The 26,270-nt window shown below is 43.1% G+C and overlaps 2 protein-coding genes across 2 annotated transcripts; both read right to left on the bottom strand.

Annotated features, from left to right (window-relative positions):
• Nucleotides 1-275: 275 nt before the first annotated feature.
• LOC115102164 (lethal(3)malignant brain tumor-like protein 1) lies at nt 276-18,895 on the bottom strand. Its single transcript, XM_029621797.2, has 21 exons — nt 18,747-18,895; nt 18,352-18,533; nt 17,366-17,489; nt 12,432-12,597; nt 12,033-12,168; nt 11,796-11,832; nt 11,595-11,686; nt 11,345-11,449; nt 10,957-11,113; nt 10,680-10,771; nt 10,420-10,571; nt 10,231-10,307; nt 10,028-10,113; nt 9,747-9,857; nt 4,858-4,999; nt 4,649-4,748; nt 4,317-4,517; nt 4,163-4,212; nt 3,803-3,960; nt 1,336-1,398; nt 276-1,159 (listed from the first exon to the last, which is right to left on the bottom strand). The coding sequence occupies exons 1-21, from the start codon at nt 18,874-18,876 to the stop codon at nt 1,025-1,027; spliced, it is 2,496 nt and encodes an 831-aa protein (XP_029477657.1). The 5' UTR covers nt 18,877-18,895; the 3' UTR covers nt 276-1,024.
• Nucleotides 18,896-20,071: 1,176 nt separating this feature from the next.
• Nucleotides 20,072-26,029, bottom strand: LOC115102163 (serine/arginine-rich splicing factor 6-like). The gene is made up of 6 exons (XM_029621795.2): nt 25,846-26,029; nt 23,254-23,414; nt 21,919-22,043; nt 21,288-21,490; nt 21,102-21,179; nt 20,072-21,009 (listed from the first exon to the last, which is right to left on the bottom strand). The coding sequence occupies exons 1-6, from the start codon at nt 25,950-25,952 to the stop codon at nt 20,676-20,678; spliced, it is 1,008 nt and encodes a 335-aa protein (XP_029477655.1). The 5' UTR covers nt 25,953-26,029; the 3' UTR covers nt 20,072-20,675.
• Between the last annotated feature and the right edge of the window lie 241 nt (nt 26,030-26,270).

The raw sequence follows: 26,270 nt of genomic DNA, 5'->3' as shown, positions 1-26,270 counted from the left end.
CATTTTGAATTCAGGATGTAACACAACGAAATGTAGAACAAGTCAAGGGGTATGGATACTTTCTGAAGGCACTGTACGTACATATAACTAGGAATAATATGACTATGAAACAGGATTGATAATTAACAGTAGCAGCAGCTTATGTGATGAGTCAAAAAAGTAGCGCTTGCCGTATGCACTACCCTCTGCGCAGACATACACAATTTAATAAAGATCAAGTATTTTGAATTTAATTTACTTCATCATCACCAATCAACTGAAGTCAAGACAAGTAAGAGATTGAATTGGACATTTATTTGTACATATGGAATGAACGATTTTGATCCAAGAATATGGTGATACAGTTTTGCCCACCAGAGAGAAATATAGCTATAGGAATCCTGGAGCCCTTGTAAGATTATATTTAAATACAGTGCATAAACCTACATAAAATATAAAAATGATTCAAAACAATAAATCCCCCAGATATCTTGATATTTCTGAGTGAAAATGTAAACCTTTTCAAATGTTCGAAACAAACAATGATTTTGAATTTATCTCACGTAAGATCAATACTTGAGAAACGTTAAACCTTTTCTGGTCTTAGAAACTGTCCATATGCTGTATCTAGTGACCAAGTAAAGAAACAGCAGCATAAAATCCCGCCGGATTTCAAATCTGTGACAAAAAAATTGCAGTAAAACATCATCCCACATAAATAATTCCATATATTTTGCATAAATTACAAAAGTTTATCTTTCAACGCTCCTTACACTTTCAGTTAAGATTTGACAAATTTTATTGCACGAGCAGTGAAGCAACCTTATAAAAACATTTGCTTACACTTTTTCCCAGTTTTTTTCTTTCTCTTTCTCAGTTCTGTCCCCATCTCTTTTCCACTCTCACCCCACTTTCATCTCTCAGCCCCCTCTCCTGTTCTCTCTCTGATGGGTACTGAACACCAAACACATAACAGGGGTAGGGTTCTGGATGATTTTGGCACATGATGATTAGTCACGGAGTCTCTGGCCGAGTGGGGACAGGATCACTTGAGGCCTTCGTCAATACTCTTGAACATTAAAATGGCGTTGGAGATCTTGAGGGCGGGACCAAGTTTGATGTTCATGATTTTTACGATGTCTGGTTGTGTCAGTAATAGGAAGGCCTCCCCGTCAATCATCTGAGAAGAAATATACAAGAAACTCAATCACAGGAATATAAAAAAGTTTATCATGCAAACAAAACAACAATAAAGGACAACAAAACGTAACTTAAATGACTTAACTTAGCTGTTCTAAATGGGCTCTTGTTTGTTTCATTACTTCATACTTAATTATCAATTAACATTCTACTCACTTCCTCTTTGAAGACACAGGCTTGTTCTTCACAACCAGTCAGTTTCTGGACAAATCCAAAGACCTGTTACACAGAACACAAAGAGTTATCAATGTACTCTGATTCACCCATTTGTTGAAGCCAAATATAAATAGGGGTAAGTACAGGGGTTAAAGGAAGACGATCTCAGCTTGAGGACCAAGTACAGGGGTTAAAGCATGACGATCTCAGCTTGAGGGCCAAGTACAGGGGTTAAAGCAAGACGATCTCAGCTTGAGGGCCAAGTACAGGGGTTAAAGGAAGACGATCTCAGCTTGAGGGCCAAGTACAGGGGTTAAAGCAAGACAATCTCAGCTTGAGGGCCAAGTACAGGGGTTAAAGCAAGACGATCTCAGCTTGAGGGCCAAGTACAGGGGTTAAAGGAAGACGATCTCAGCTTGAGGGCCAAGTACAGGGGTTAAAGCATGACGATCTCAGCTTGAGGGCCAAGTACAGGGGTTAAAGCAAGACGATCTCAGCTTGAGGGCCAAGTACAGGGGTTAAAGCATGACGATCTCAGCTTGAGGGCCAAGTACAGGGGTTAAAGCATGACGATCTCAGCTTGAGGGCCAAGTACAGGGGTTAAAGCAAGACGATCTCAGCTTGAGGGCCAAGTACAGGGGTTAAAGCATGACGATCTCAGCTTGAGGGCCAAGTACAGGGGTTAAAGCATGACGATCTCAGCTTGAGGGCCAAGTACAGGGGTTAAAGCATGACGATCTCAGCTTGAGGGCCAAGTACAGGGGTTAAAGCATGACGATCTCAGCTTGAGGGCCAAGTACAGGGGTTAAAGCATGACGATCTCAGCTTGAGGGCCAAGTACAGGGGTTAAAGCATGACGATCTCAGCTTGAGGGCCAAGTACAGGGGTTAAAGCATGACGATCTCAGCTTGAGGGCCAAGTACAGGGGTTAAAGCAAGACGATCTCAGCTTGAGGGCCAAGTACAGGGGTTAAAGCAAGACGATCTCAGCTTGAGGGCCAAGTACAGGGGTTAAAGCAAGACGATCTCAGTTTGAGGGCCAAGTACAGGGGTTAAAGGAAGACGATCTCAGTTTGAGGGCCAAGTACAGGGGTTAAAGCAAGATGATCTCAGCTTGAGGGCCAAGTACAGGGGTTAAAGGAAGACGATCTCAGCTTGAGGGCCAAGTACAGGGGTTAAAGCAAGACGATCTCAGCTTGAGGGCCAAGTACAGGGGTTAAAGCATGACGATCTCAGCTTGAGGGCCAAGTACAGGGGTTAAAGCATGACGATCTCAGCTTGAGGGCCAAGTACAGGGGTTAAAGCAAGACGATCTCAGCTTGAGGGCCAAGTACAGGGGTTAAAGCATGACGATCTCAGCTTGAGGGCCAAGTACAGGGGTTAAAGCATGACGATCTCAGCTTGAGGGCCAAGTACAGGGGTTAAAGCATGACGATCTCAGCTTGAGGGCCAAGTACAGGGGTTAAAGCAAGACGATCTCAGCTTGAGGGCCAAGTACAGGGGTTAAAGCATGACGATCTCAGCTTGAGGGCCAAGTACAGGGGTTAAAGGAAGACGATCTCAGCTTGAGGGCCAAGTACAGGGGTTAAAGCATGACGATCTCAGCTTGAGGGCCAAGTACAGGGGTTAAAGCATGACGATCTCAGCTTGAGGGCCAAGTACAGGGGTTAAAGCATGACGATCTCAGCTTGAGGGCCAAGTACAGGGGTTAAAGCAAGACGATCTCAGCTTGAGGGCCAAGTACAGGGGTTAAAGCAAGACGATCTCAGCTTGAGGGCCAAGTACAGGGGTTAAAGCAAGACGATCTCAGCTTGAGGGCCAAGTACAGGGGTTAAAGCAAGACGATCTCAGCTTGAGGGCCAAGTACAGGGGTTAAAGCAAGACGATCTCAGCTTGAGGGCCAAGTACAGGGGTTAAAGGAAGACGATCTCAGCTTGAGGGCCAAGTACAGGGGTTAAAGCAAGACGATCTCAGCTTGAGGGCCAAGTACAGGGGTTAAAGCAAGACGATCTCAGCTTGAGGGCCAAGTACAGGGGTTAAAGCAAGACGATCTCAGCTTGAGGGCCAAGTACAGGGGTTAAAGCAAGACGATCTCAGCTTGAGGGCTGCATCAGGATTTCAAAATTCCACGGAGGGCAGCACAGATTTTTTTACAACCGATGTGTTTGTCAAAATCCATTTGCGGGCCAGAAAAGGGTCAGTTATTTACATTTATATTTGAGTCATTTAGCAGACGCTGTTATCCAGACTGACTTACAGTAACTAGTGAGTGCATCCATTTTATTTGAAAAGGTTCATTATAGGTTCATTATCCTGTCTACATATGCTTTGTCTAGTTTTAGATGTTCAGGTGTGGCCTGGAGTGTTTTTATTTATTCTTAACCCAAAATCATAATCCCCCCCTCAAACTGGGAATCCGTTGCAGTGACGGAGAACTTTAACCTCTGGGTGAGTTTTACAGCTCTCACCTCCTCCACGGTCCATGCTGCCACCTGTGTAGCATGGATGCCCTGGACGCCTGGCAGCAGTTTGCAGTGTTGCTCCCAGCACAGAGACAGGGTTCGGTCCGGGTGGGCCGACAGGGCAGACATGAACAGAGACGGGCACATACCCTCTGTGGCTATCGCTGCAACACAGGAAAGCACACACATACGTCAGCACACACAAAATCACACATATTAACGCATGTAACACATACACACAGAATCCTGTATATAGGATGCAGTAAACTCATACTGAGGCTATATATAATCAGAGTGTGGCCATAGACATAAATGGATACAGTACGCATGTGTACTGTGTGCAGAGCATAAAACTGTGATACTCACTCTGGTAACCTCTGTGCTGGCTTTTTCTATACTTGGGGGGACGACCAATCCTGACAAGAGAGAAAGAGAGAAACTGGTGAGAAGGGAGGCTACAGTCGCAGAGGTTACAGCAAAATACCACTACAGCCTTAGCCACTGTTAACATGAGGCTTACCTGCCATGGTACCGGGACTTTTTGGTCCTTTGGCCAAAGATTAAGATGTTCCGCTTGGCTCCGCTCCCCTCTGTATCTGATAGGTCGGTTTTGAGTCTGCCTTGGTTTCGCTCAGCCAATGGGCAGCCTGACAGACAGTGATGCGCTGTGAACCGCCCAGTCACATGACCCGAGCCATCACATCCAGGCGTTGGACACTTCCTGTTTCAAAAAGTAGGTTTGACTTCATTATAACATCATGATAACATAATCATAAGGTTGGTATGGAACACATCTACTCACATTGACTGCTTCATAGGCATTTCAAAGACCTGTTTCTGGCGCCTACTGACCTGTGATGGAAGCTGTACTTTGTGGATCTGGAGTGGTTGATTACTTTGCAAGGCATGGAGGAGAAACTGGACTGGCCTGTGGTTGCAGGTTCCCTGGGGTCTTATTAAAACACACACACAAACGAACACAGAGCTCAACGTCATCAAACCGAACATGTAAGCACTCATATCAAGGTGAAGTAGAGTCAGAGAAGTATGGTATCTGTTACCAAGCTGTTGGGTTTTGTTGGACTCAGGGGGTGGGATTTTTAGCGGGTGACCCGTACTCTCACACCAGCCGACCGGGTGGGTGTCAGGGTGGTCAGAGTCCATCCACTCATCATACATATGACTCCAGCCATCAAAATGGATCTGTATGGTATAATACGACATAGTTACGGGAGTGCAGTAGTGGCACTGGCACATACAACCGCAAGACACACACGCACGCACAGCAGGGATGCGCGGATTGATTCATAACCTGTAGTCCCCGCGTTGTAACCACAGGCGGACGGGTTTAGGGTCATGAAACATTGTGTGGATGAAGGGCTGGGAACAAAACAAAGACTGTATAAAAACAAATCCAGAAATGTATCATTCATATCTATAGGCTACTTTGAGGTTTTTCTTTCATTCTTTTTTAAAATCTGGCATTAGTGCATAAGTCTATGCTTTAGGGACTAACGAGCTCCAAATACATCCCCAAATGCTTTTGGGAACTTGGCCATAAAAACCACGAGCAAGGCGTCAATTTAGGAAATTGTTTGACATTTTTTGTTTAAGAAAAATATTAGGATACTGTTCCATAGACCTAAATATTCAATAAATAAATTAAGAAATGTTAAAGAGAAACGTCATTGTTCAATAAATGTTCAATAGAAAAAAAGGGAACTGTACTGCACATTTTCTATATACTGTTAAAGTCGGAAGTTTACATACACCTTAGCCAAATACATTTAATCCTAGTAATAATTCCCTGTTTTAGGTCAGTTAGGATCACCACTTTATTTGAATAATGTGAAATGTCAGAATAATAGTAGAGAGAATGATTTATTTCAGCTTTTATTTCTTTCATCACATTCCCAGTGGATCAGAAGTTTACATCCACTCAATTAGTATTTGGTAGCATTGCCGTTAAATTGTTTAACTTGGGTCAAACGTTTCAGGTAGCCTTCCACAGGCTTCTCACAATAAGTTGGGTGAATTTCAGCCCATTCCTCCTGACAGAGCTGGTGTAACCGAGTCAGGTTTGTAGGCCTCCTTGCTCACACAAGCTTTTTCAGTTCTGCCCACACATTTTCTATAGGGTTGAGGTCAGGGCTTTGTGATGGCCACTCCAATACCTTGACGTTGTTGTCCTTAAGCCATTTTGCCACAACTCTGGAAGTATGCTAGGGGTCATTGTCCATTTGGAAGACCCATTTGCGACCAAGCTTTAACTTCCTGACTGATGTCTTGAGATGTTGCTTCAATATATCCTCATAATTTCCCCTCCTCATGATGCCATCTATTTTGTGAAGTGCACCAGTCCCTCCTGCAGCAAAGCACCCCCACAACATGATGCTGCCACCCCCGTGCTTCACGGCGAGGATGGTGTTCTTCGGCTTGCAAGCCTCCCCCTTTTCCTCCAAACATAACGATGATCATTATGGCCAAACAGTAAAAAAAATGTTTCACCAGACCAGAGGACATTTCTCCAAAAAGTACGATCTTTGTCCCCATGTGCAGTTGCAAACCATAGTCTGGCTTTTTTAATCGCGGTTTTGGAGCAGTGGCTTCTTCCTTGCTCAGTGGCCTTTCAGGTTATGTCGATATAGGACTCGTTTTACTGTGGATATAGATACTTTTGTAGTTGTTTCCTCCAGCATCTTCACAGGGTCCTTTGCTGTTGTTCTGGGATTGATTTGCACTTTTCGCACCAAAGCATGTTAATCTCTAGGAAATAGAACGCATCTCCTTCCTGAGCGGTATGACTACTGCGTGGTCCCATGATGTTTATACTTGTTTGTACAGATGAATGTGGTACCTTCAGGCGTTTGGAAATTGCTGCCAAGGATGAACTAGACTTGTGGAGGTCTACAATTTATTTTCTGAGGTCTTGGATGATTTCTTTTGATTTCCCCATGATGTCAAGCAAAGAGGAACTGAGTTTGAAGGTAGGCCTTGAAATACATCCACAGGTACACCTCCAATTGACTCAAATGATGTCAATTAGCCTATCAGAAGCTTCTAAAGCCATGACATCATATTCTGGAATTTTCCAAGCTGTTTATGTAAACTTCTGACCCACTGGAATTATGATACAGTGAATTATAAGTTAAATAATCTGTCTGTAAACAAAAAATTACTTCATGCACAAAGTAGATGTCCTAACCGACATTCCAAAACTATAGTTTGTTAACAAGAAATGTGTGGAGTGGTTGAAAAAGTGTATATAAACCTCTGACTTAAACTGTATGGGTTAGGGTCGAGTGCGGGCCTCAGATTTTCACTTTATCACATACACTGAGTATACCAAAAATGAGGAACACCTTCCTAATATTGAGTTCCTCCCCTCAGAACTGCCTCAATTCGTCGGTACATGGACCCAACAAGGTGCCGAAAGCATTCCACAGGGATGCTGGCCCATGTTTACTCCAATACTTCCCACAGTTGTGTCAAGTTGGCTGGATGTCCTTTGGATGGTAGAGCATTCTTGATACACACGGGAAACTGTTGAGCGTGAAAAACCCAGCAGAATTGCAGTTCTTCACACAAACCGGTGCACCAGGGACCTACTACCATACACCATTCAAAGGCACTTAAATCGTTTTGTCTTGCCCATTCACCCTCTGAACATACACAATCCATGTCTCAATTGTCTCAAGGCTTAAAAATCCTTCTTTAACCGGTCTCCTCCCCTTCATCTACACTGATTGAAGTGGATTTAACAAGTGACATCAATATGGGATCATACAGTGCATTCGGAAAGTATTCAGACCCCTTGACTTTTTCCAGATTCTGATACGTTACAGCCTTATTCTAAAATGTATTTAATTAAAAAGTGTTCTCATCAATCTGCACAAAATACCCCATTATGACAAAACTAAAACAGGTTTTTAGAAAGTTTTGCAAATGTCTATAAAAAAACTGAATTCAAAAAATAGATATATTTTATCTTTATTTAACTAGGCAAGTCAGTTAAGAACAAATTCTTATTTTCAATGACGGCCTAGGAACAGTGGGTTGACTGCCTTGTTCAGGGACAGAACGACAGATTTTTACCTTGTCAGCTCGGGTATTCAATCTTGCAACCTTTCCTTTACTAGTCCAACACTCTAACCACTAGGCTACCTGCCACCCGGCACAGCCAGAAGAGGACTGTCCAACCCTCAGAGCCTGCTTCCTCTCTAGGTGTCTTCCTAGGTTCTGGCCTTTCTAGGGAGTTTTTCCTAGGCACTGTGCTTCTATATCTGCTTTGCTTGCTGTTTGGTGTTTTAGGCTAGCTTTCTGTACAGCACTTTGTGACATCGGCTGATGTAAAAAGGGCTTTGAAAATAGATTTGATTGAATCTTATTGATTATTTACATAAGTATTCAGACCCTTTGCTATGAGACTCCAAATTGCACTCAGGTGCATCCTGTTTCCATTGATCATCCTTGAGATGTTTCTACAACTTGATTGGAGTCTACCTGTGGTAAATTCAATTGATTTGACTTGATATGGAAAGGCACACACCTTTCTATAGAAGGTCCCACAGTTTACAGTGCATATCAGAGCGAAAACCAAGCCAAGGAATTGTCGGTAGAACTCAGAGACAGGATTGTGTCAAGGCACATATCTGGGTAAGGGTACCAAAAAATGTCTGCAGCATTGAAGGTCCTCAAGAACACAGTGCCGCCATTATTCTTGAATAGAAGAAGTTTGGAACCACCAAGTAATTTCCTAGAGCTGGCCACACGGCCAAAGCTGAGCAATCGGGGTAGAAGGGCCTTGGTCAGGGATGTGACCAAGAACCCGATGGTCGCCTTGACAGAGCTACAGAATTCCTCTGTGGCGATGGGAGAACCTTCCAGAAGGACAACCATCTTTGGAGCACTTCACCAATCAGGCCTTTATGGTAGAGTGGCCAGACGGAAGCCACTCCTCAGTAAAAGGCACGTGACAGCCTGCTTGGAGTTTGCTAAAAGGCACTTAAAGGACTCTGACCATGAGAAACAAGATTCTCTGGTCTGATGAAACCACGCTTGAACTCTATGACCTGAATGCCAAGCGTCACGTCTGGAAGAAACCTGGCACCATCCCTACGGTGAAGCATAGTAGTGTCAGCATCATGCTGTGGGGATTTTGTTCGGAGCTAGGGACTGGGAGACTAGTCAGGACCGAGGTAAAGATGAACGAAGCAAAGTACAGAGAGATCATTGATGAAAACCTGCTCCAAAGCACTCAGGACCTCAGACTGGGGCAAAGGTTCACTTTCCAACAGGACAACGATCCTAAGCACACAGCCAAGACAACGCAGGAATGGCTTCGGGACAAGTCTCAATGTCCTTGAGTTGCCCAGCCAGAATCCGGACTTGAATCCGATCAAACATCTCTGGAGAGACCTGACAATAACTGTGCAGTGACCCTCTCCATCCAACCTGACAGAGCTTGAGAGGATCTACAGAGAAGAATGGGATAAACTTCCCAAATACAGGTGTGCCAAGCTTCTAGCGTCATACCTAAGAAGACTCAAGGCTCTAAACGCTGCCAAAGGTGCTTCAACAAAGTACTGAGTAAAGGGTCTGAATACCTATGAAAATGTGATATTTTTTAGACATTTGCAAAAAAGTTTTTGCATTGTCATTATGGCGTATTGTGTGTAGATCGATGAAGGAAAAACATTTTTCTAAATGAAATTGTATCAGGCTGTAACGTAATAAAGTATGTAAAAAGTCAAGGGGTCTGAATACTTTCCGAATGCACTGTATACTTCACCTGGATTCACCTGGTCAGTTTATGTCATGGAAATAGCAGCTTAATGTTTTGTACACTCAGTGTATAGTCGGACGGTTGCGGAAGGGTAATTTGCAATTGCGGGTGGGTGATCAAACAGCTGACCCGTGCATCCCTAACACACACACACTACTGGTTGACCTTAATGCGGTGGATGTCGACCTCCTCCACTGTGGCCACCCGTATCAGGCCGGGGCTCCTTTTGTCCACCACCTCCAGCTTCATCTGAGCCTGGAAGCAATGGGCAGGACGCTGCAGAGGGGAGGGTCACATCATCATCACACAGCGCCACTTAACCTCAAATCAGTCCCTATAGTTAATCTAATTTCAACTCATAACAGTAATTATGTTCACAACTACACTTTACCCCACCAAAAAGGATTCAGGTCAAATAAAATGTATTCACCCATGTTAGTACTCACCACTTTAAAAGCCTCAGCAGACACGGCGGTAGAGCCAGTCTCGTCGAGGTACCTTGGCCAGGAGAACCTGCCTGGGTCTGGGTAATCTGACAGGACAGATGGGGCACATGGGATCTAGCTCATAGGTGTGTGTGAAATTCCACTGCATTCCCTATAGTTCACTTATTAGACCTATAGTAATATCTTAGAACTTTGTCAGTCACCTTGAGGTGGCGTGAGGGGGAGGCTCCTCTCTTGGCACCAGCCAATAGGATGGATGTATGGACTGCTGGCATCACACCTGGATGGCGTAATGCAACATCAACCAATTAGATTGGAATTTAAATCATGGCATCATGGCTAGTAAAACAGCACAGTTCATAATTTAGAGAATCCATGAAAAATGTCCTCACCAGTAGTCATACGTGTCGTCCCAGTTATCAAAGTGAACCAGGAAGCGGTCGTCCACCACGTCGGTCACGGTCGCCACGCAAATGAGAGAGGGGTTCATGCGGTCGACCGCCTCCAGCTTCATGCCCACCTCAAAACCACACTCCGTATCCGTCTGACCAGGGGACCACCAACACAAACACACCACATTAGTCACTTACAGTTACTTACTTCAGGCAGATGCATACCACTGATTGAGGATAAGAGTCATGCTTATACTTACTCTTCCAGGGCTGGCAAACACCTCTTTAGGGGCAACTTGTGCTTTACTCATTTTCAGGTAGCTGGCCCAGGAGAACTCCTCCTCTTTGCAGCCTGTGGCACAAACAGACACAAACATATAATGTGGAGATTTTCCTGGACCACTACTCCAATGAGGACATTCTCATTAGTTACCTTATGAATGACATACTTTAGATGCTTGGGCGAATGATCTGCGCCACATTCAAAATGTGAACATAAAACTAATTCAGTGTCCAAAGTGCAGCCCAACCCCAAACCAAAGCCCAGTGTACTCTTATCTTTGGGGGTGTAGAGTTTGTGTCCAGTGCTCTCACACCATCCCGCCGGGTGGATGTCGGGGCAGTTGGCATTTACCCAGAAGTCATGACAGTCTGAGTAGCCGTCAAAATGGAGACGCAGCCTGTAGCCACAAACCTACAGACAGGAGAAGACAGACAGGAGTCAAACCATGTCTCCCCAAGTCTCTCTCCGTGTCCTTCCCCAGTTATGTGGATTCCTCTCTTCCCTTATATCTCTCTCTGTGATTCATCAAAGTGTTTCAGGGTATGTAGTGTGTATGCAGCAAAGCAGTCAGGACAGGGAGAGAGGTAGAAGCAAACCTCAAAGAGCATGCGACTGTAGGTTGAGCAGCAATGCACACGGTACCTCAGCCACAGTCAGAACAAAGTACATGGAGGGGTGCTGGGGGTCGATGCCCTCTAACTTCATGCCCTGGCGGAAGCTGCTTTTGCACTGAGGGACTCTCTGAGACTGAAAATACAGGGGGCATAGTGAGAAAAGCAGTTATACACACATGAATGCACGCCCACAAGCCCACTTACACCCACTTTAATTTGCAAAGAATATCAACTTTTGTTCTCTCATTTAGTATGTACCCAAAGACAATAAAACCCACCTCTTGAAAGAGTTTGGCCGGAGCTGCCACTGCTTTGGTCTCCTCCAGATACTGTCCCCATGTCCACAGATCCATATGGACTTCAACAGCACCTGTTGTACACAGACAGAAAACACAACTTAAAGCTTATTGGAGTTCTGACACAACAGAAATATGACTTGAATATATATATTTTTTATATACAATTTAGCTGATTCTTACCTGCTTTGTTGTGTCTGCTTTCTGTCTTCAAGTAATCCTAGAACCACAAATACAACACGCAGATTTACGACAACAAAGACATAGTGCCTACACTATGAATGGTCGTACTGAACAAAAAAATGTATTGATGCATAACATCACGCACATGTTAGATCATTTACTTATTACAACAACAAAATATACTACTAAATTGTGCACGCTTTATGTGGGATGAAGTGACACTCGAGCCTTTCCCACCATTCCATCCAGCTCAGATTCTTCCTCTGACGGACTCAGGTAGTCCTTCCTCTTCCTCTTCTTCATGGGTTTCAGCAGCTCAGGGTCCAGAGATGCTACCCTGCCCCCGGGAATCTTATCTGTGCCTCCCCCCCTCCTAAAGAACATTTAAGAGAATAGTTGAGTCCACTACAAAGCTTTGCCTTAGGCTACCTATGACCTACGTTACGTTACATCTTCTGCATGGTGGTTAATATCTTCCTGTAGTTTGTTTTGTGTCTGAGCATCCACAGTATGCTTATGGTTTCTTAAGGTTCCTTGATTTTAATTTAGCATGAATTGCACTTTCTATGGTAAAAGGAGGTTTTCATAAAAATTCACTTTTTAAAGTGTGGAAAGGCTTCAGTCTTCAGTACTTACTTGTCAGTCATAGGCTCCCTGCGTAGCTGCTCTGGGTAGGTTCTCTGTGCCATAGGATCACAGCTCTCCTGTTGTCCTGGCCCGCCCTGGGTCTTAGGCTCAATCTTGATGGGCCTCTCTTGTTCCACAGCCACACCACCCACAGAGCTGAGAGGAGACACCATATCTACAATGGAATCAAATCAAATTTTATTTGTCACATGCTCCGAATACAACAGGTATTCGGGCGCTTGTAAGTAAGCATAACTTGAAATGCTTACTTACAAGCCCTTAACCAACAATGCTGAATTTGCTTTAAAGTAAAACAATATTTGCTAAAAAAATATACAAAATAAACTAAACTAAAGAAAGAAGAAAAAAAAAAAAGTAATAACGAGGATATACTGTACATTGGGGAAGAATTCAGACCTGGACCTTTTCCACATTCTGTTACAAACTTTTTCTAAAATGGATGAAAAAGTCCCCCCCCCCCCCTCAATCTACACACAATACCTCATAATGACAAAGCAAAATCAGGTTTTTAGACATTTTTGCAAATGTATTAAAAATAAACTGAAATATCACAATTCTATAAGAATTCAGATCCTTTACTCAGTACTTTGGCAGTGACTACAGCCTCAAGTCTTCTTGGGTATGACACTACAAGCTTGGCACACCTGTATTTGGGAAGTTTCTCCCATTATTCTCTGCAGGTCCTCTCAAGCTCTGTCAGGTTGGATGGGGAGTGTCGCTGCACAGCTATTTTCAGGTCTCTCCAGAGACGTTTGATCGTGTTCAAGTCTGGGCTCTGGCTCGGCCACTCAAGCACATTCAGAGACTTGTCCCAAAGCAACTCCTGCGTTATCTTGGCTGTGTGCTTAGGGTGGTTGTCCTGTTGGAAGGTGAACCTTCATCCCAGTCTGAGGTCCTGAGCATTCTGGAGCAGGTTTTCATCAAGGATCTGTCTGTACTTTGCTCCATTTATCTTTGCCTAGATCCTGACTAGTCTCTTAGTCCCTGCCGCTGAAAAACATCCCCACAGCATGATGCTGCCACCACCATGCTTCACCGTAGGGATGGTGGCAGGTTTCCTCCAGATGTGACGCTTGGCATTCAGGCCATAGATTTCAAGCTTGGTTTCATCAGACCAGAGAATCTTGTTTCTCATGGTCTGAGAGTCCTTTAGGTGCCTTTTGGCAAACTCCAAGCAGGCTGTCATGTGCCTTTTACTGAGGTGTGGCTTCCGTCAGGCCACTCTACCATAAAGGCCTGATTGGTGGAGTGCTGCAGAGGTGGTTGTCCTTCTGGACGGTTTTCCCATCTCCACAGAGGAACTTTGGAGCTCTGTCAGTTTGACCATTGGGTTCTTGGTCACCTCTCACCTCCACCGATTGCTCAGTTTAGCCAGGCGGCCAGCTCTAGGAAGAATCTTGGTGGTTCCAAACTTCTTCCATTTTAGAATGATGGAGGCCACTGTGTCTTGGGGACCTTCAATGCTGCAGACATTGTTGGTACCCTTTCCCAGATCTGTGCCTCAACACAATCCTGTCTTAGAGCTCTACGGACAATTCCTACGACCTCATGGCTTGGTTTTTGCTCTGACATCCACTGTCAGCTGTGGTATCTTATATAGAAAGGTGTGCACCTTTCCATATCAAGTCCAATCAATTGAATTTACCACAGGTGGACTCCAATCAAGTTGTAGAAACATCTCAAGGATGATCAATGGAAACAAGATGCACCTGAGCTCAACTTCGAGTCTCATAGCAAAGTGTCTGAATACTTATGTATAAATAAGTGATTTCTGTTTTTGTTTTTTTATGCATTTGCAAAAAAATCTAAAAACCTGTTTGTTTTGTCATTATGGGGTATTGTGTGTAGATTGAGGAGGGGAAGAAAAAAAATGATTTTAGAATAAGGCTGTTACATAACAAAATGTGGTAAAAGTCAAGGTGTCTGAATACTTTCCGAATGCACTATATACAGGTATCGGTACAGAGTGAATGTGCGGTGGCACAGGTTATTTGAGGTAATATGTATATGTAGTTAGAGGTAAAGCGACTATGCGTAGATAATAAACAGCGAATAGCAGCAGAAAAAAGGGGGTCAATACAAATAGTCCCAATTGACTCTTTAGCAGTCTAATGGCTTGGGGGTAGAATCTGTTAAGGAGCCTTTTGGACCTAGACTTGCTGCTCCGGAACCGCTTCCTGTGCGGTAGCAGAGAGAACAGTCTATGACTAGAGTGGCTGGAGTCTGACAATTTGTAGGGCCTTCCTCTGACACTGCTTGGTATAGAGGTCCTGGATGGCAGGAAGCTTGGCCCCAGTGATGTACTGGGCCGTAACCACTACCCTCTGTAGTGCCTTGCGGTCGGTTGCCGAGCAGTTGCCATATCAAGTGGTGATGCAACCAGTCAGAAATCTCTCGATGGTGCAGCTGTATAACTTTTTGAGGATCTGAGGACCCATGCAAACTCTCTTTAGTTTCCTGAGGGGGAATAGGTGTTGTCGTGCCATCTTCAAGACTGACTTGATGTGTTTGGACCATGATAGTTTGTTAGTGATGTGGACGACAAGGAACTTGAAGCTCTCGACCCACTCCACTACAGCCCTGTCGATGTGAATGGAGTCGTGGGTGAACAGGGAGTACAGGAGGGGACTAAGCACGCACCCGAGGGGCCCCGTGTCGAGGGTCAGGGTGGCAGATGCATTGTTGCCTACTCTTATCACCTGGGGGAGGCCCGTCAGGAAGTCCAGGATCCAGTTGCAGAGGGAGGTGTTTAGTCCCAGGGTCCTTAGCTTAGTAATAGTTTTGAGGGCACTGTGGTGTTGAACACTGAGCTGTAGTCAATGAATAGCATCCTCACGTAGGTGTTCCTTTTGTCCAGGTGGGAAAGGGCAGTGTGGAGTACATTGGAGATTGCGTCATCCGTGGATCTGTTGAGGCGGTATGCGAATTGGGGTGGATATAGGGTTTCTGGGATGATTGTGTTAATGGGGGCCATGACCAGCCTTTCAAAGTACTTAATGGCTACAGACGTGAGTGCTATGGGTTGGTAGTCATTTAGGCAGTGTCATGACATTGCCCTTTTTGGGTACAGCAAGCCCCATCCCACTCTCCCTGTCTCCTACACCCAGGCTGCTGTGGTCAGAGAGAGGTCGTAAATTCCTGGAGGACATTATCTCCTCATGGCCACAGTATAGAGAGAGAGTCGAGTTTTCATAGAAGAGAACAAAGGAATTTCTTTCACCTCACAGAACTTGAGGTCCGAACAACATTTATGTTTCGGAGAAGGTATACTGCTAGCTACGAACTGGTCCTTTTGGTACAATTTTGGAAACTCATGGGAGACAATATGGCCATATTACCATAACGCTGTTTATATAATAGCCTCAGACATGAGGTTTACATCTAATTGTAGTGTAAGATGAATGAGTGAGTATGATACTGTTTGTAAAATTGTGTAATGTGATTTTGGACTGTTTAATGAAGGAAACTCCAATTCCCTTTTGAGTTGAACTAAATCAGAGGACCGCCCATGAGCACAGTTAGGACCTGGCGTCATGAGAAAGACTTTTTCTTCTGTCCCAAATAAAAAACCCACCTTGAGAATTTTTTTAACAGACCATGTTGCTCTCAATTTACGAGAGGACAAAGGTTGCAGACCAGCTTACCTCGATAACGAGAGGGCCAGGGTATGAGACAAGACTGCTGAATCTTTTAACCATCCCACGTGGTTAAACTCTAAGACTATCGATACCGACAGAATAAGAACATGTCTTTGATATGAATTACTAGTCTGCAGCTAGGAATTCGGTATCATTGAAGGCGAAGACAACCGCCGAAACATCTATTCTATAACGACATGAATGAATGTCACTCTGAACTATCCATTCTAACCACGACAGAGAGGGCGGACAAACTCTCCAACAGAAACAAACTTTTCAACAGAGATCCCGACGACACACTGAGTGTAAATATATTGATTGATTGCAATTGTTCCCGAATGAGTGAGCGTTCATGTGCAAAGGATTAGCATTTCAATTGTTATAATTATCAACTGTGTGTTGTCTTATCTCAGTCGACCCCCACTTCCCTGTTGTACACCAAGCCGCGATGCCGGTTTATCCCACTAGGGAAACTCCGTTATCATTTCCTTGCAACTAGGTACTGTTTGTTTATGCATTTCTGTGAATTACTTAGTTAGTAAATAAATGATTTAAGACAATTGATGTATGGATGACTCATAGTGAAGACTGGGTTTGTGCAGATTTCCAACTATTTACGAAGTTTGGAATGAGACTAACGTGAGGTAAACTAAATATTTAATTAATTAAGAAGACTAATTGATCAGATATTAAAATATCTGAAAAGTTCTAGTAGGAAAATTATAACTTTGTAATCTTAATATTTTCCTTGGTGCACCGACTTCCTAGTTAATTACATTTGCCTAATTAGTTAATCACGAAATGCTAATTACAGAGAATCTTTGATAAAAAAACAAAAGTCTTACGTTAATGATAGTAAAGACACAACAGCAGGTTACCATGGCGTTCTTGGGCACATGGACTATGGTGGTCTGCTTGAAACATGTAGGTATTTACAGACTCGGTCAGGGATAGGTTGAAAATGTCAGTGAAGACACTTGACAGTTGGTCAGCGCATGCTCTGAGTAGCTGTCCGGTAATCCATCTGGGCCTGCGGCCTTGTGAATGTCAACCTGTTCACATCGGCTACGGAGAGAGTGATCACATAGTCGGAGGCATTATATCAGGTTGGGATTAGGAAAGGATTGCATACAGTATAGCAAATTGTTTTTGAGGATATTTCTGGAATTAAATATGAGTTGTGAACTTGCTAGTTCACTAGCTAGATAATTTCCATTAGGATTTAGTTAAGGGACTATTCAGCTGCAGAAAACACACAAAAATTCCTAATTTCCAGTATCCTACCTGTTTTGTTAGTTGGCCAGTTTTTGGAGTCAGGTATTTTCCCAGACACCATTACTGCTGGTTCAGCACTGCTGATTTTTTCTTGGCTGATCATCTCCAGTGTTCCACAGTCACTCACACAGAACTGAAAAATACACATACTGTATTTCAACCATGTGCATACACAACCTGGACTCAGGGGTAAATCCAGGACACTCCAAATTCTTATGACATGTTACGTTTTGTATGCATTCATTTGTGGATGTCCATTTCATATTTATTTTTATTTTACCTTTATTTAACTAGGCAAGTCAGGTAAGAACAAATTCTTGTTTACAATGACGGCCTAGGAACAGTGTGTTAACTGCCTTGTTCAGGGGCAGAACGACAGATTTTTACCTTGTCAACTTGGGGATTCGATCTAGCAACCTTTCGGTTACTAGCTCAACGCTCTAACCACAAGGCTACCTGCCGTATGATATATTACGAATTACAATTTGAATGAAATGTTACGAATTTGAATTTGTAGAATATGTTACAAATTGCAATTCATACAATATGTTACACATTTGCAAAACGTATGATGTTATGAATTCCAATTTGTTGTGGCTAACGTTAGCTAGGTGGCTAACATTAGTTTGGCTAGGGATTAAGGATAAAAGGTTAGCTAACATGCTAAGAAGTTGCAAAGTAGCAAAAAGTAGTAAGTAGTCCGTGATGAGTTTTGAACAAGCAATCCTTGGGTTGCTTAACATTCGCTTTATGCGCCAAACCAACCAACCAACCCACCCTACTTACGTTTTTTTCCCTCAGTAACCTTCTGTCTTGTCTTATGTAACCATACCGAACTGAACATATCATTCTAATTTGAGTGTTCCGGATTTACTTAAACTATGTTACATCTATTCTATGAGACCAGGCTGGCTGGCCTCTTTACTCCAACAATGCTTAATACTAGAGAACCCTATGCTTATAATAACATACAACGGCCATCAGATGTCATTCACCTTAAGGTTGCTGCTGGGTAAGATGGCCATCCCTTCTTTCCACTCCAGTACATGGACGATGCTACAGGCTCCCCCAACCTGGGGGGCTAGAGTGGGGGTTTCCACCTCTCCAGCAGTGGCTCCATTACCTGCCTCAGCAGCACCCGGAGAGACCTCCACCTTCTGTGTACTGGGAACAGGGGCTGGGGAGAGAGGGGCCAGTCTTCTAAGTTCTGAGCGAATGTGATATGTAGCTGTGTGAAACTAGTAGGAGGGTAGTATGTACCCCCCTCTGTTTTGTCAAAACTTAGGACATTGTTCAGCATATCTCTGAGTTGGAGAAAGTTCAGGGTGCAATACATTACGGAACACTATTGAGTGTAATAGATCCAGGAGTCATGGTGGCCTTATCTCACCTGGCAGGATGAGTGCTGTGGTCTGTGGGTGTGTCTTCTTTGACAGGCTGTCATTGGAGGAGAGGGCATCACTGGAAGGATTGGGATCTGCTTCTTTGGCTGAAACATCCAGCTCCTCTTTGGCACTCATGGCAGACTTCACTTACTGCCTCTGAAAAAAAGATCATAATGTCAGTTTAACCATCACAATTTCACATATTTATTAGGATTAGAATGACAGCTGAAGTGACATTGGAATATGGGTCCTGAATGCCAGAAAGGTTACAGGATTCAGATGTATTCCCCATATTATGCATCCCCTGCATCCAGTCTTGTTCTCTATTACCACTAAACAGCTAAATACATAGGACCATTCTTCTCCTTTTATCAATAATAATGCTGTTTTTCTCTGCATTGTTGTGAGGGAACCTTAAAAATTGAATTTTAGACTCACTTGACAGCATCGGTGATAAAGTACATTCAAGGAATGATTTATTTTAAAATAAACAATTTCATTGAGCTATTATGACCTTTCTGTAATGTCAACTGCTTTATTTGACAACGCTCCTCTTCGAATAACAAGGGAAAGTAGCGCCACAAAGCAAAATAATTATATTATTAATTTAACAAAAACACAGCAATTCAGCAGTAAAATGGCGGAGGATCAGAAACCCTTGAAGCTATTTGAGAAGAAAAAAAAACAATTTGTGAAAATGTTTTTTTTTTTAATAAAAAAATCCTGGCAAGATTTCGAATGAATGATATCGTTTCATGACATTCAGGCGAGAAAAATAAAATAAAATCCCTAGTATGTTGCGGACCGTTAGTTCTCTGGAAACCTGATGTAATAGGCTATCGAATGACAGAATATATTGAATTCTTAAATGATTTGCGATACCAAATAGCTTCATGACTAAATATGTTCATGCATGCTGGATGTCAACCGCAAGAAAATTACAAATTCTCTTACCATCTGCAAGCGTTATAGTTTCAGGATTCTGTAGCGCTTATTGCAGGCACGTCAATGCAATATACATGCATATTAGCTGATCAATTTGGGACTAAATTTAGCTTACCAGCGGTTTCTTCTTGCGGGTCAGAATCTTAAAAATCACGCATGCGCAACTCACCCTACAGCGGACTTGCATCGCTCCAATTCCACGAGTTAAATAACCTCCCAAATGATTTATAATTTCAACCTCTCCCCGCCGCGCGTCAAGGAAACAATTATTTTACACTCAACAATTTCACTGTCAATCATAATATTCAATGACTGTTTTTGGACCAAACGTCAAAACACAGCAAAGCATGTGTTATCATGGGAGAATAACATCACAAACCAGCAATTTTCATATGAACTTTTTATTAAATGTACAATAAAAAAAATGGGCATGTCACATGTAATCAGAACGGCTTCTTATGTGGAGAGGGTGTAATCTGTACCACCATCCCTGGTAAACCTGTTCATACAAGGCCAAAAATCTGCTCATCTACAAATTGTATGCGCACATACAGTACATCTTGAGGGGGGCTCAATAGGTGAAATGACTCCTATCATGAAAATGAAAAATGAACTCAAAACACCACCCTGAGGTAAGCAAAAGCAGACAGAGGAATACGAACAAGAACTAAAAAGGATATTAAAGAAAAGGCCTGGCTTGTTTTAAATACAAAGCCCTTCAGACAAGCTCCTCTATGTACAATTAATACAAAACTGATCAATAGCTGTAATCTACGATGCGCACTTCCCCACAATAAACATGACTAAATCATTCTCATGCCATGTATAATACGTCAAAATAGTAGTTCGGATTTTTAAGTGTCAAGGATAGCACTGATTAAGACTGAGCATGCCTTGATGCACCTGGTGCTGCGATTGATCTGTCAAATCAAATAGGAGCTGGTCCTATATCACCAGTTGCTCAAATGGGGAACACGTGGATGAAGCCTTTAATCTCGGGAAGCTGATCTAGACCTGGATTTGGAGCGGGAGACTGAGCGCTTGTCCGGAGACTTGGAGCGACGGTCAGCTGCTGGGGAAGGGGAGCGAGAGGAACGCTCCTCCTTCCCATTTTTCACGGGAGATGCTGATCGGCTACGGGACTTCTTGTTGGCCGACTTCTCCTTGGAGCGGCTGCGGGAATCCCGCTCGGATTTCACCTTGGAGCAGCTCTTGGAACGGGACTTGCTTTTGTTGGAACGGGATCTGGATTTGCGGGTGCGAGAGCGGGAACGAGACTTCCTTCCAGACTTGGAGTGGCGTCTCTTGCTTCGAGAATGGGATCTGCAGGGTGTTGACAGAATGGTTAACAATCTTTGGTCAATATGGGTACAACAATCTAAACCATACTTCTCTAGACATTAGGGCCAGTTTACCGGGAGTGGGATCTGGAGTTACTCCTGGAGCGACTGCTCCTGCGGCTCCTGCTACGAGAGCGACGTCTGCTGCGAGACCTGAAGGGGGGAACAAGAATACAAATGTCACATTAAATGGCTGCATAAGTGTGACCACACATGGGATTCAACTACTCATAAAGAGCAGGGTAGTATGTAGACCCTCACCTAGAGCGACTGCCAGAGTAGGAGCGTCGGCGGCGAGACTTTTCCTCCACCAGGCGGATCTTCCTCCCGTTGATGTCCGTGCCGTCCAGCTTGTCTAGGGCCCTCCTCATGTCCGAGCGTGAGCCAAACTCGATGACACCCTCGTTGGTACGCTCCTTGTGGGCGTCGGCATACGTGACCTCTCCAGCCTGACGCATGAAATCCTGTAGGAGACCAGGCAAAGTCACTGCCGAACATTACCCCAATTTTTCAGAAACAAAACGGCCTACCATGGATAGCAACTGACAGTTCATCTTCAGTACCTGTCCCTCACCTATAATTATAAACCAGGTAGTTTGGGTCGTGGACACCGATTGGCTAAAACAGCATTCCAGCTCTGTGTATATCAGACAATATACCACGGTATGGCGCCAAACTACTTGTTTACAGTTATATTTATGTTGGTAACCGGTTTATAATAGCAATAGGGCACCTTGTGGGTTTGTGGTACATAATATACCACTGCTAAGGGCTGTATCCAGGCAATATGCTTTGCATCGTGCCTAAGACCAGCTCTTAGGTATGGTATATTTGCAATATACCACACTGCCTCAGGCCTTATTGCTTAAATATAAGTGTCCCCTCAACTCACCTTCAGATCCTGCCAGCTGCAGCGGCTGGACAGATTCTCAACGATCAGTCGGTACTCAGTACGGACGGGTGGCCCGTACTTATCCCTGCCAGTGCGGCTTCTGCTGCTGCTGTAACCACTACTACCTTTAAATGACAGGACAGACAAATTGTCAGAAAAACAGAGTGGCATATAGGCATTTCACTTAATGGATCAGACCATGAACAGAGAATGCAACTACCAGAATAAAAGGTGTGGTAATGTTTAATATAGGTCCTGTGAGATGTCCATCTGGACCCAGTCTCAAGACAAACCTAATTAAGTGACTGAGGTATTAAAGCTGTGGCATTTGTTGGCTTAGTGGCTGTACATTTTTATTCTCCTCACTGTACAGCCTCTGTAGTTCATTGCTGTGCAAAGAACACCACTGCATCTGTTATCAGCAACATACAGCCAGTCTGACAAATGTTTAAAAACCGCAAATCTTTAGCAGTATAAACAAATGGACAGTGATGTTCTTCTTACAAACTCTTGAATCCTGAAAGACAAACAGAGGCTTCCACAAAATCAATGTCAAAAACTTGTAGCACATTTTGCAAGAGTGCCAACTGACATATCTCTACAAAGGTTTTACCCCACGACATAGCCTAACCGGTTTTCAAACTGGGGACAATGCAGTTGCTTTGCCTGCTTTACAGGGAAAGGTAACATGTTGACTTAAAGCCGTCCCACTTATTCTTTCAACATAGAAACCAATGGGAATCCTCACCATCACCCCTGGTCTATTGGAAAAAGGATGATGTCATCAAGGCTTCTGGTTAGGTCAGCCAAGGGTCAAGAGGCATAGGTCACACACACATTGTAAAGGTGAAAGCCAAGGCCAAACGGGACAGGCAGTCATCTTAGCCTCAATGGACTCAGCCTCAGCCCTCAGCTGGACTCTTTCAAATTGAAACATCAAGGACTTTGTTAATGTTGAAATCAAAACGCAAAGACAATTCACATGTAATGGTATTTCACGGTACAGCTGGGCTACATGGTGACAAAGTTGTGACTTCTTAACTAAATACAGTTGTTTATTGGTGTTCACAATTCCACCAGGAAGAAACCACTAGAAACATGGTTTCACTACACCTAAATAATCAGTAGCAGTAATCTGAGGTCTGCTCTGAGTTGGGTCAAACTTGTACCATACTCAATGGTGACACTATGGAAACGGTGACATCATTGAGTATTGGCGAGTTATGTCAAACTCCACTTCAGGATCACAGGCCTGTGTGTGTACGGTCCCACATTCACATCTCCTTGACCCATTGGGAAAAGGGTGACAGGAACATTGAAATACATTGCACTTACTGCGACCACCACCACCCCCGCCACCACCATATCCATCTCGGTCACGGCGCGGTCCTCTGGCATGTTCCACGGTCACACGCTCCCCGCACAACTCCTTGCCATTCAGTTCATACACAGCGTCGTCCGCATCGCGATTATCCTCAAATTCTACAAAGCCATATCTAAAAGATAAAAAAGTTAAATCAGCTAGCAATAAAAACAAATGCCAAACCAATGAATTAAGGCACTTAAACTACAAGCTGCTAATTAGCCAACTAGCCAGTCACATTTTCTGTGAAGGATAACTATAGTTGTACGCCCCTGAACAGTCTTGATGCAACATAAAACAGGTGAAATGGTTCAAAAAGCACATTTGTTTGAGGGTCTGCGTTTTGAAAACACAGATCTCTCAACTAACACATCCGCTGCAGTATAGGGTGTCCTATAAAAAAATGCTTTTTGACCAAGGGGTAAAATAAGTTAATTGTATAGATTTTCCTTGTAAAAAAAACAATTGTCCAAACCTCAATTTGTTCAAAGGCCATGTTCAAAATAATAATAATTGCATTGCAACAGCTAGGCTGGACTCTGCAAGAATTAAGGCTACTGGCTACCTGACAGGCTCACTTTACTGTTGAACTCACATCTTTCTTTTTTGAGTCCGCGGGACATAAAATAGTAGGGCTGTATTTTACTATATACACCGGTATTGAGGCACGGACTGGTTTTGTTTTTTACGCTATCTTCTATAAGAGTATTAGAAAGTTAAAAATAATAATTGTGATATGCCATGTATAACATCCATTTTTATAGTTTACACCGCTACTCAAGGCATCCCTCTCCTCGCCGCTTTCCACACAGACCTAGCCCTGCCCCCCTAGGAGAGCACTTGTTGTTGCTTGACCACAAGAAACTTGTTCAGTCTGCATGGTCAATGTAGCACACGCAACAATGTTGATGACAACAATTTTGTTTCCACTTTGCTTCTTAATATTAAATTCAAAAGCGTTCTATAATTACACAATTAGTTTGTTTCTTACATCTACAAAAAGGTACGTTTGTCTATTCTAAGCAAGTTTTAGCAGGCCTCAATATGCACGTTGTTTGCGCAACAGTATCTTCTAAATCAAAGAGGAATGGGCAAATGATGAATATGTTGGCTACACGAAGAAACATGTAGCCAAAGATTGTAGGGTCCCCTGGGAAACACTGTCCAACATGGCATTTTCATTCATTGTCATGTCCAACACTGTAATCAAGTGCCCACTATTATAACAATATAATTAACATCCTAATTCCATGCGTCTGCTAAATGACTTAAATGTAAATGGTTCCAACAGTTCACCCAAGTGTTTGGATCTAAATCACAACATTTGGTTAAAAACAAGGCCTAGATTATTTAACCCATATTGTGCAGCCCCATGTGGCAGTGTGGAAATTATCTATAATTTGAGGGCAAGAAATGTAGAAATGTATGAAAATTATTTTTGGTTGAATGGAACAGAATGGAGAAAAAAAACAATTAATTAACTTAGAATGTATGTGTTGCCACCCTACTATTATTTCAAAACATAACATACTGTCATAAATTGGGGAAAAAAATATTGTGATATGCTACTTACCCCAACATAAGAGGTAAGATGGATATTGATTTTGAGCAGTCATGTAGTATATCACATGTTAGTACACACTTTCCATACCCACTCAATTCTTGTTATTTTTCAAATAATTCACAAGTGTAACTCTGAAATGTCAACGGAGCACTGAACATATACCAGGCTTTTTATTCTCAAAGCCGTTTACATTTAATTCAGCTCATGCAAATTTGTGTTACACCCTGTGGGAGGACACCCTATAAAAGTATACATTTAGAAAGTGCTATTGTCAGTCTCCCCCACAAAAAGAAAAAACACGTAATATTGAAATACTGTAGGAATGACATTTATTAATATGGAGGACTGTTTCTTCCGTGGAGTGCCAATATGGCCGACCGGTGACTTCAGAGCTTCATATGCCAATACTTAGCATCCAAAATCCAGGGTTTATATACATCATTGGTAGCCACATGGCCGCACAAAAAATAATAGGTTCCCACTAGATAGCACAGCAACAAAGTCGAAATTGGCTATATTGTAAAAATGCATGAAAACAATTATTTTTTTGGTCCTCGTTTAAGGTTAAGAGTGATTGGTTAAGGTTAGGTTTAAAAATCACATTTTAATAAAGAGAAATTCTGGGGTTCGTGACTTTGGCTGTAATAACTAGTAACGACCAAGAAAACTGCCTGCAGCCAAACAAGCAGCCATTTTGAACACGCTGTGTAGTAGCTAGCATCTAAATACGTTAGCTAGGGGCCTTCTTTACCAAACATGTTAAATGCTTTAGTAAATCAAAATGTGTGCATCTAATAACCACTGACTTGAGCTAATTTCTATTACACGCACAGATAACACAAATGAAAGGCAAATGTGAATGTATTTCGCGTATGTTTTGGGGAAGCTAGACGAAAGCAAGTAGGTAACGTAAGCTAGCTAACGTCAACTGGATATGAAGTTACCATTAGCTTGCCAGCTATTTTTTGTTCCAACTGATTCTCTTATATGATCAACTTACCCATTTTTCAGATCAATTTCCATAAGCTTTCCGTAGCCATTGAAAAATCTTTGAAGGTCTTTTTCTCGAGCATTATAATTAAGTTTTCCAACATAGATGCGAGGCATGATTATTGATCCTCGCACAAAATATCGTAATCAAAAGAGAAGTAGCCGAGGAGTTCGAATGTTTTATGTAGACTGTGACGTAAAAGTCCATCGCGAGAATACACGAATTCCCGCTCCGGTGTCTGGTCATCTGAACCAGTGTTTCCCAACCCCTGGTCCTCGAGTACCTCCAACAGTAGAGTTTCGTTGTAGCCCTTGACAAACGTACATAATTCAAATCATTGTGGGCCTGACAAGGTACAAATCTGTCGTTCTGCCCCTGAACAGGCAGTTAACCCACTGTTCCTAGGCCGTCATTGAAAATAAGAATTTGTTCTT

Source organism: Oncorhynchus nerka, linkage group LG20, assembly GCF_034236695.1.
Source record: "Oncorhynchus nerka isolate Pitt River linkage group LG20, Oner_Uvic_2.0, whole genome shotgun sequence".
Lineage (NCBI taxonomy): Eukaryota > Metazoa > Chordata > Actinopteri > Salmoniformes > Salmonidae > Oncorhynchus > Oncorhynchus nerka.
Note: the sequence above shows the minus strand (reverse complement) of the source record. Positions and strands in the feature narration are given on the sequence as shown.

Coding starts and splice junctions, on each gene's coding strand:
- LOC115102164 (XM_029621797.2), bottom strand. CDS start 18,876: ATGAGTGCCAAAGAGGAGCTGGATGTTTCAGCCAAAGAAGCAGATCCC. Junction 4,518..4,648: donor AAGTACAGCTTCCATCACAG/GTCAGTAGGCGC, acceptor TTTTTGAAACAG/GAAGTGTCCAACGCCTGGAT. Junction 3,961..4,162: donor CCAGCACAGAGGTTACCAGA/GTGAGTATCACA, acceptor CCTGTGTTGCAG/CGATAGCCACAGAGGGTATG.
- LOC115102163 (XM_029621795.2), bottom strand. CDS start 25,952: ATGCCTCGCATCTATGTTGGAAAACTTAATTATAATGCTCGAGAAAAA. Junction 23,415..25,845: donor GAAATTGATCTGAAAAATGG/GTAAGTTGATCA, acceptor TTTATCTTTTAG/ATATGGCTTTGTAGAATTTG. Junction 21,180..21,287: donor TACTCTGGCAGTCGCTCTAG/GTGAGGGTCTAC, acceptor TCCCCCCTTCAG/GTCTCGCAGCAGACGTCGCT.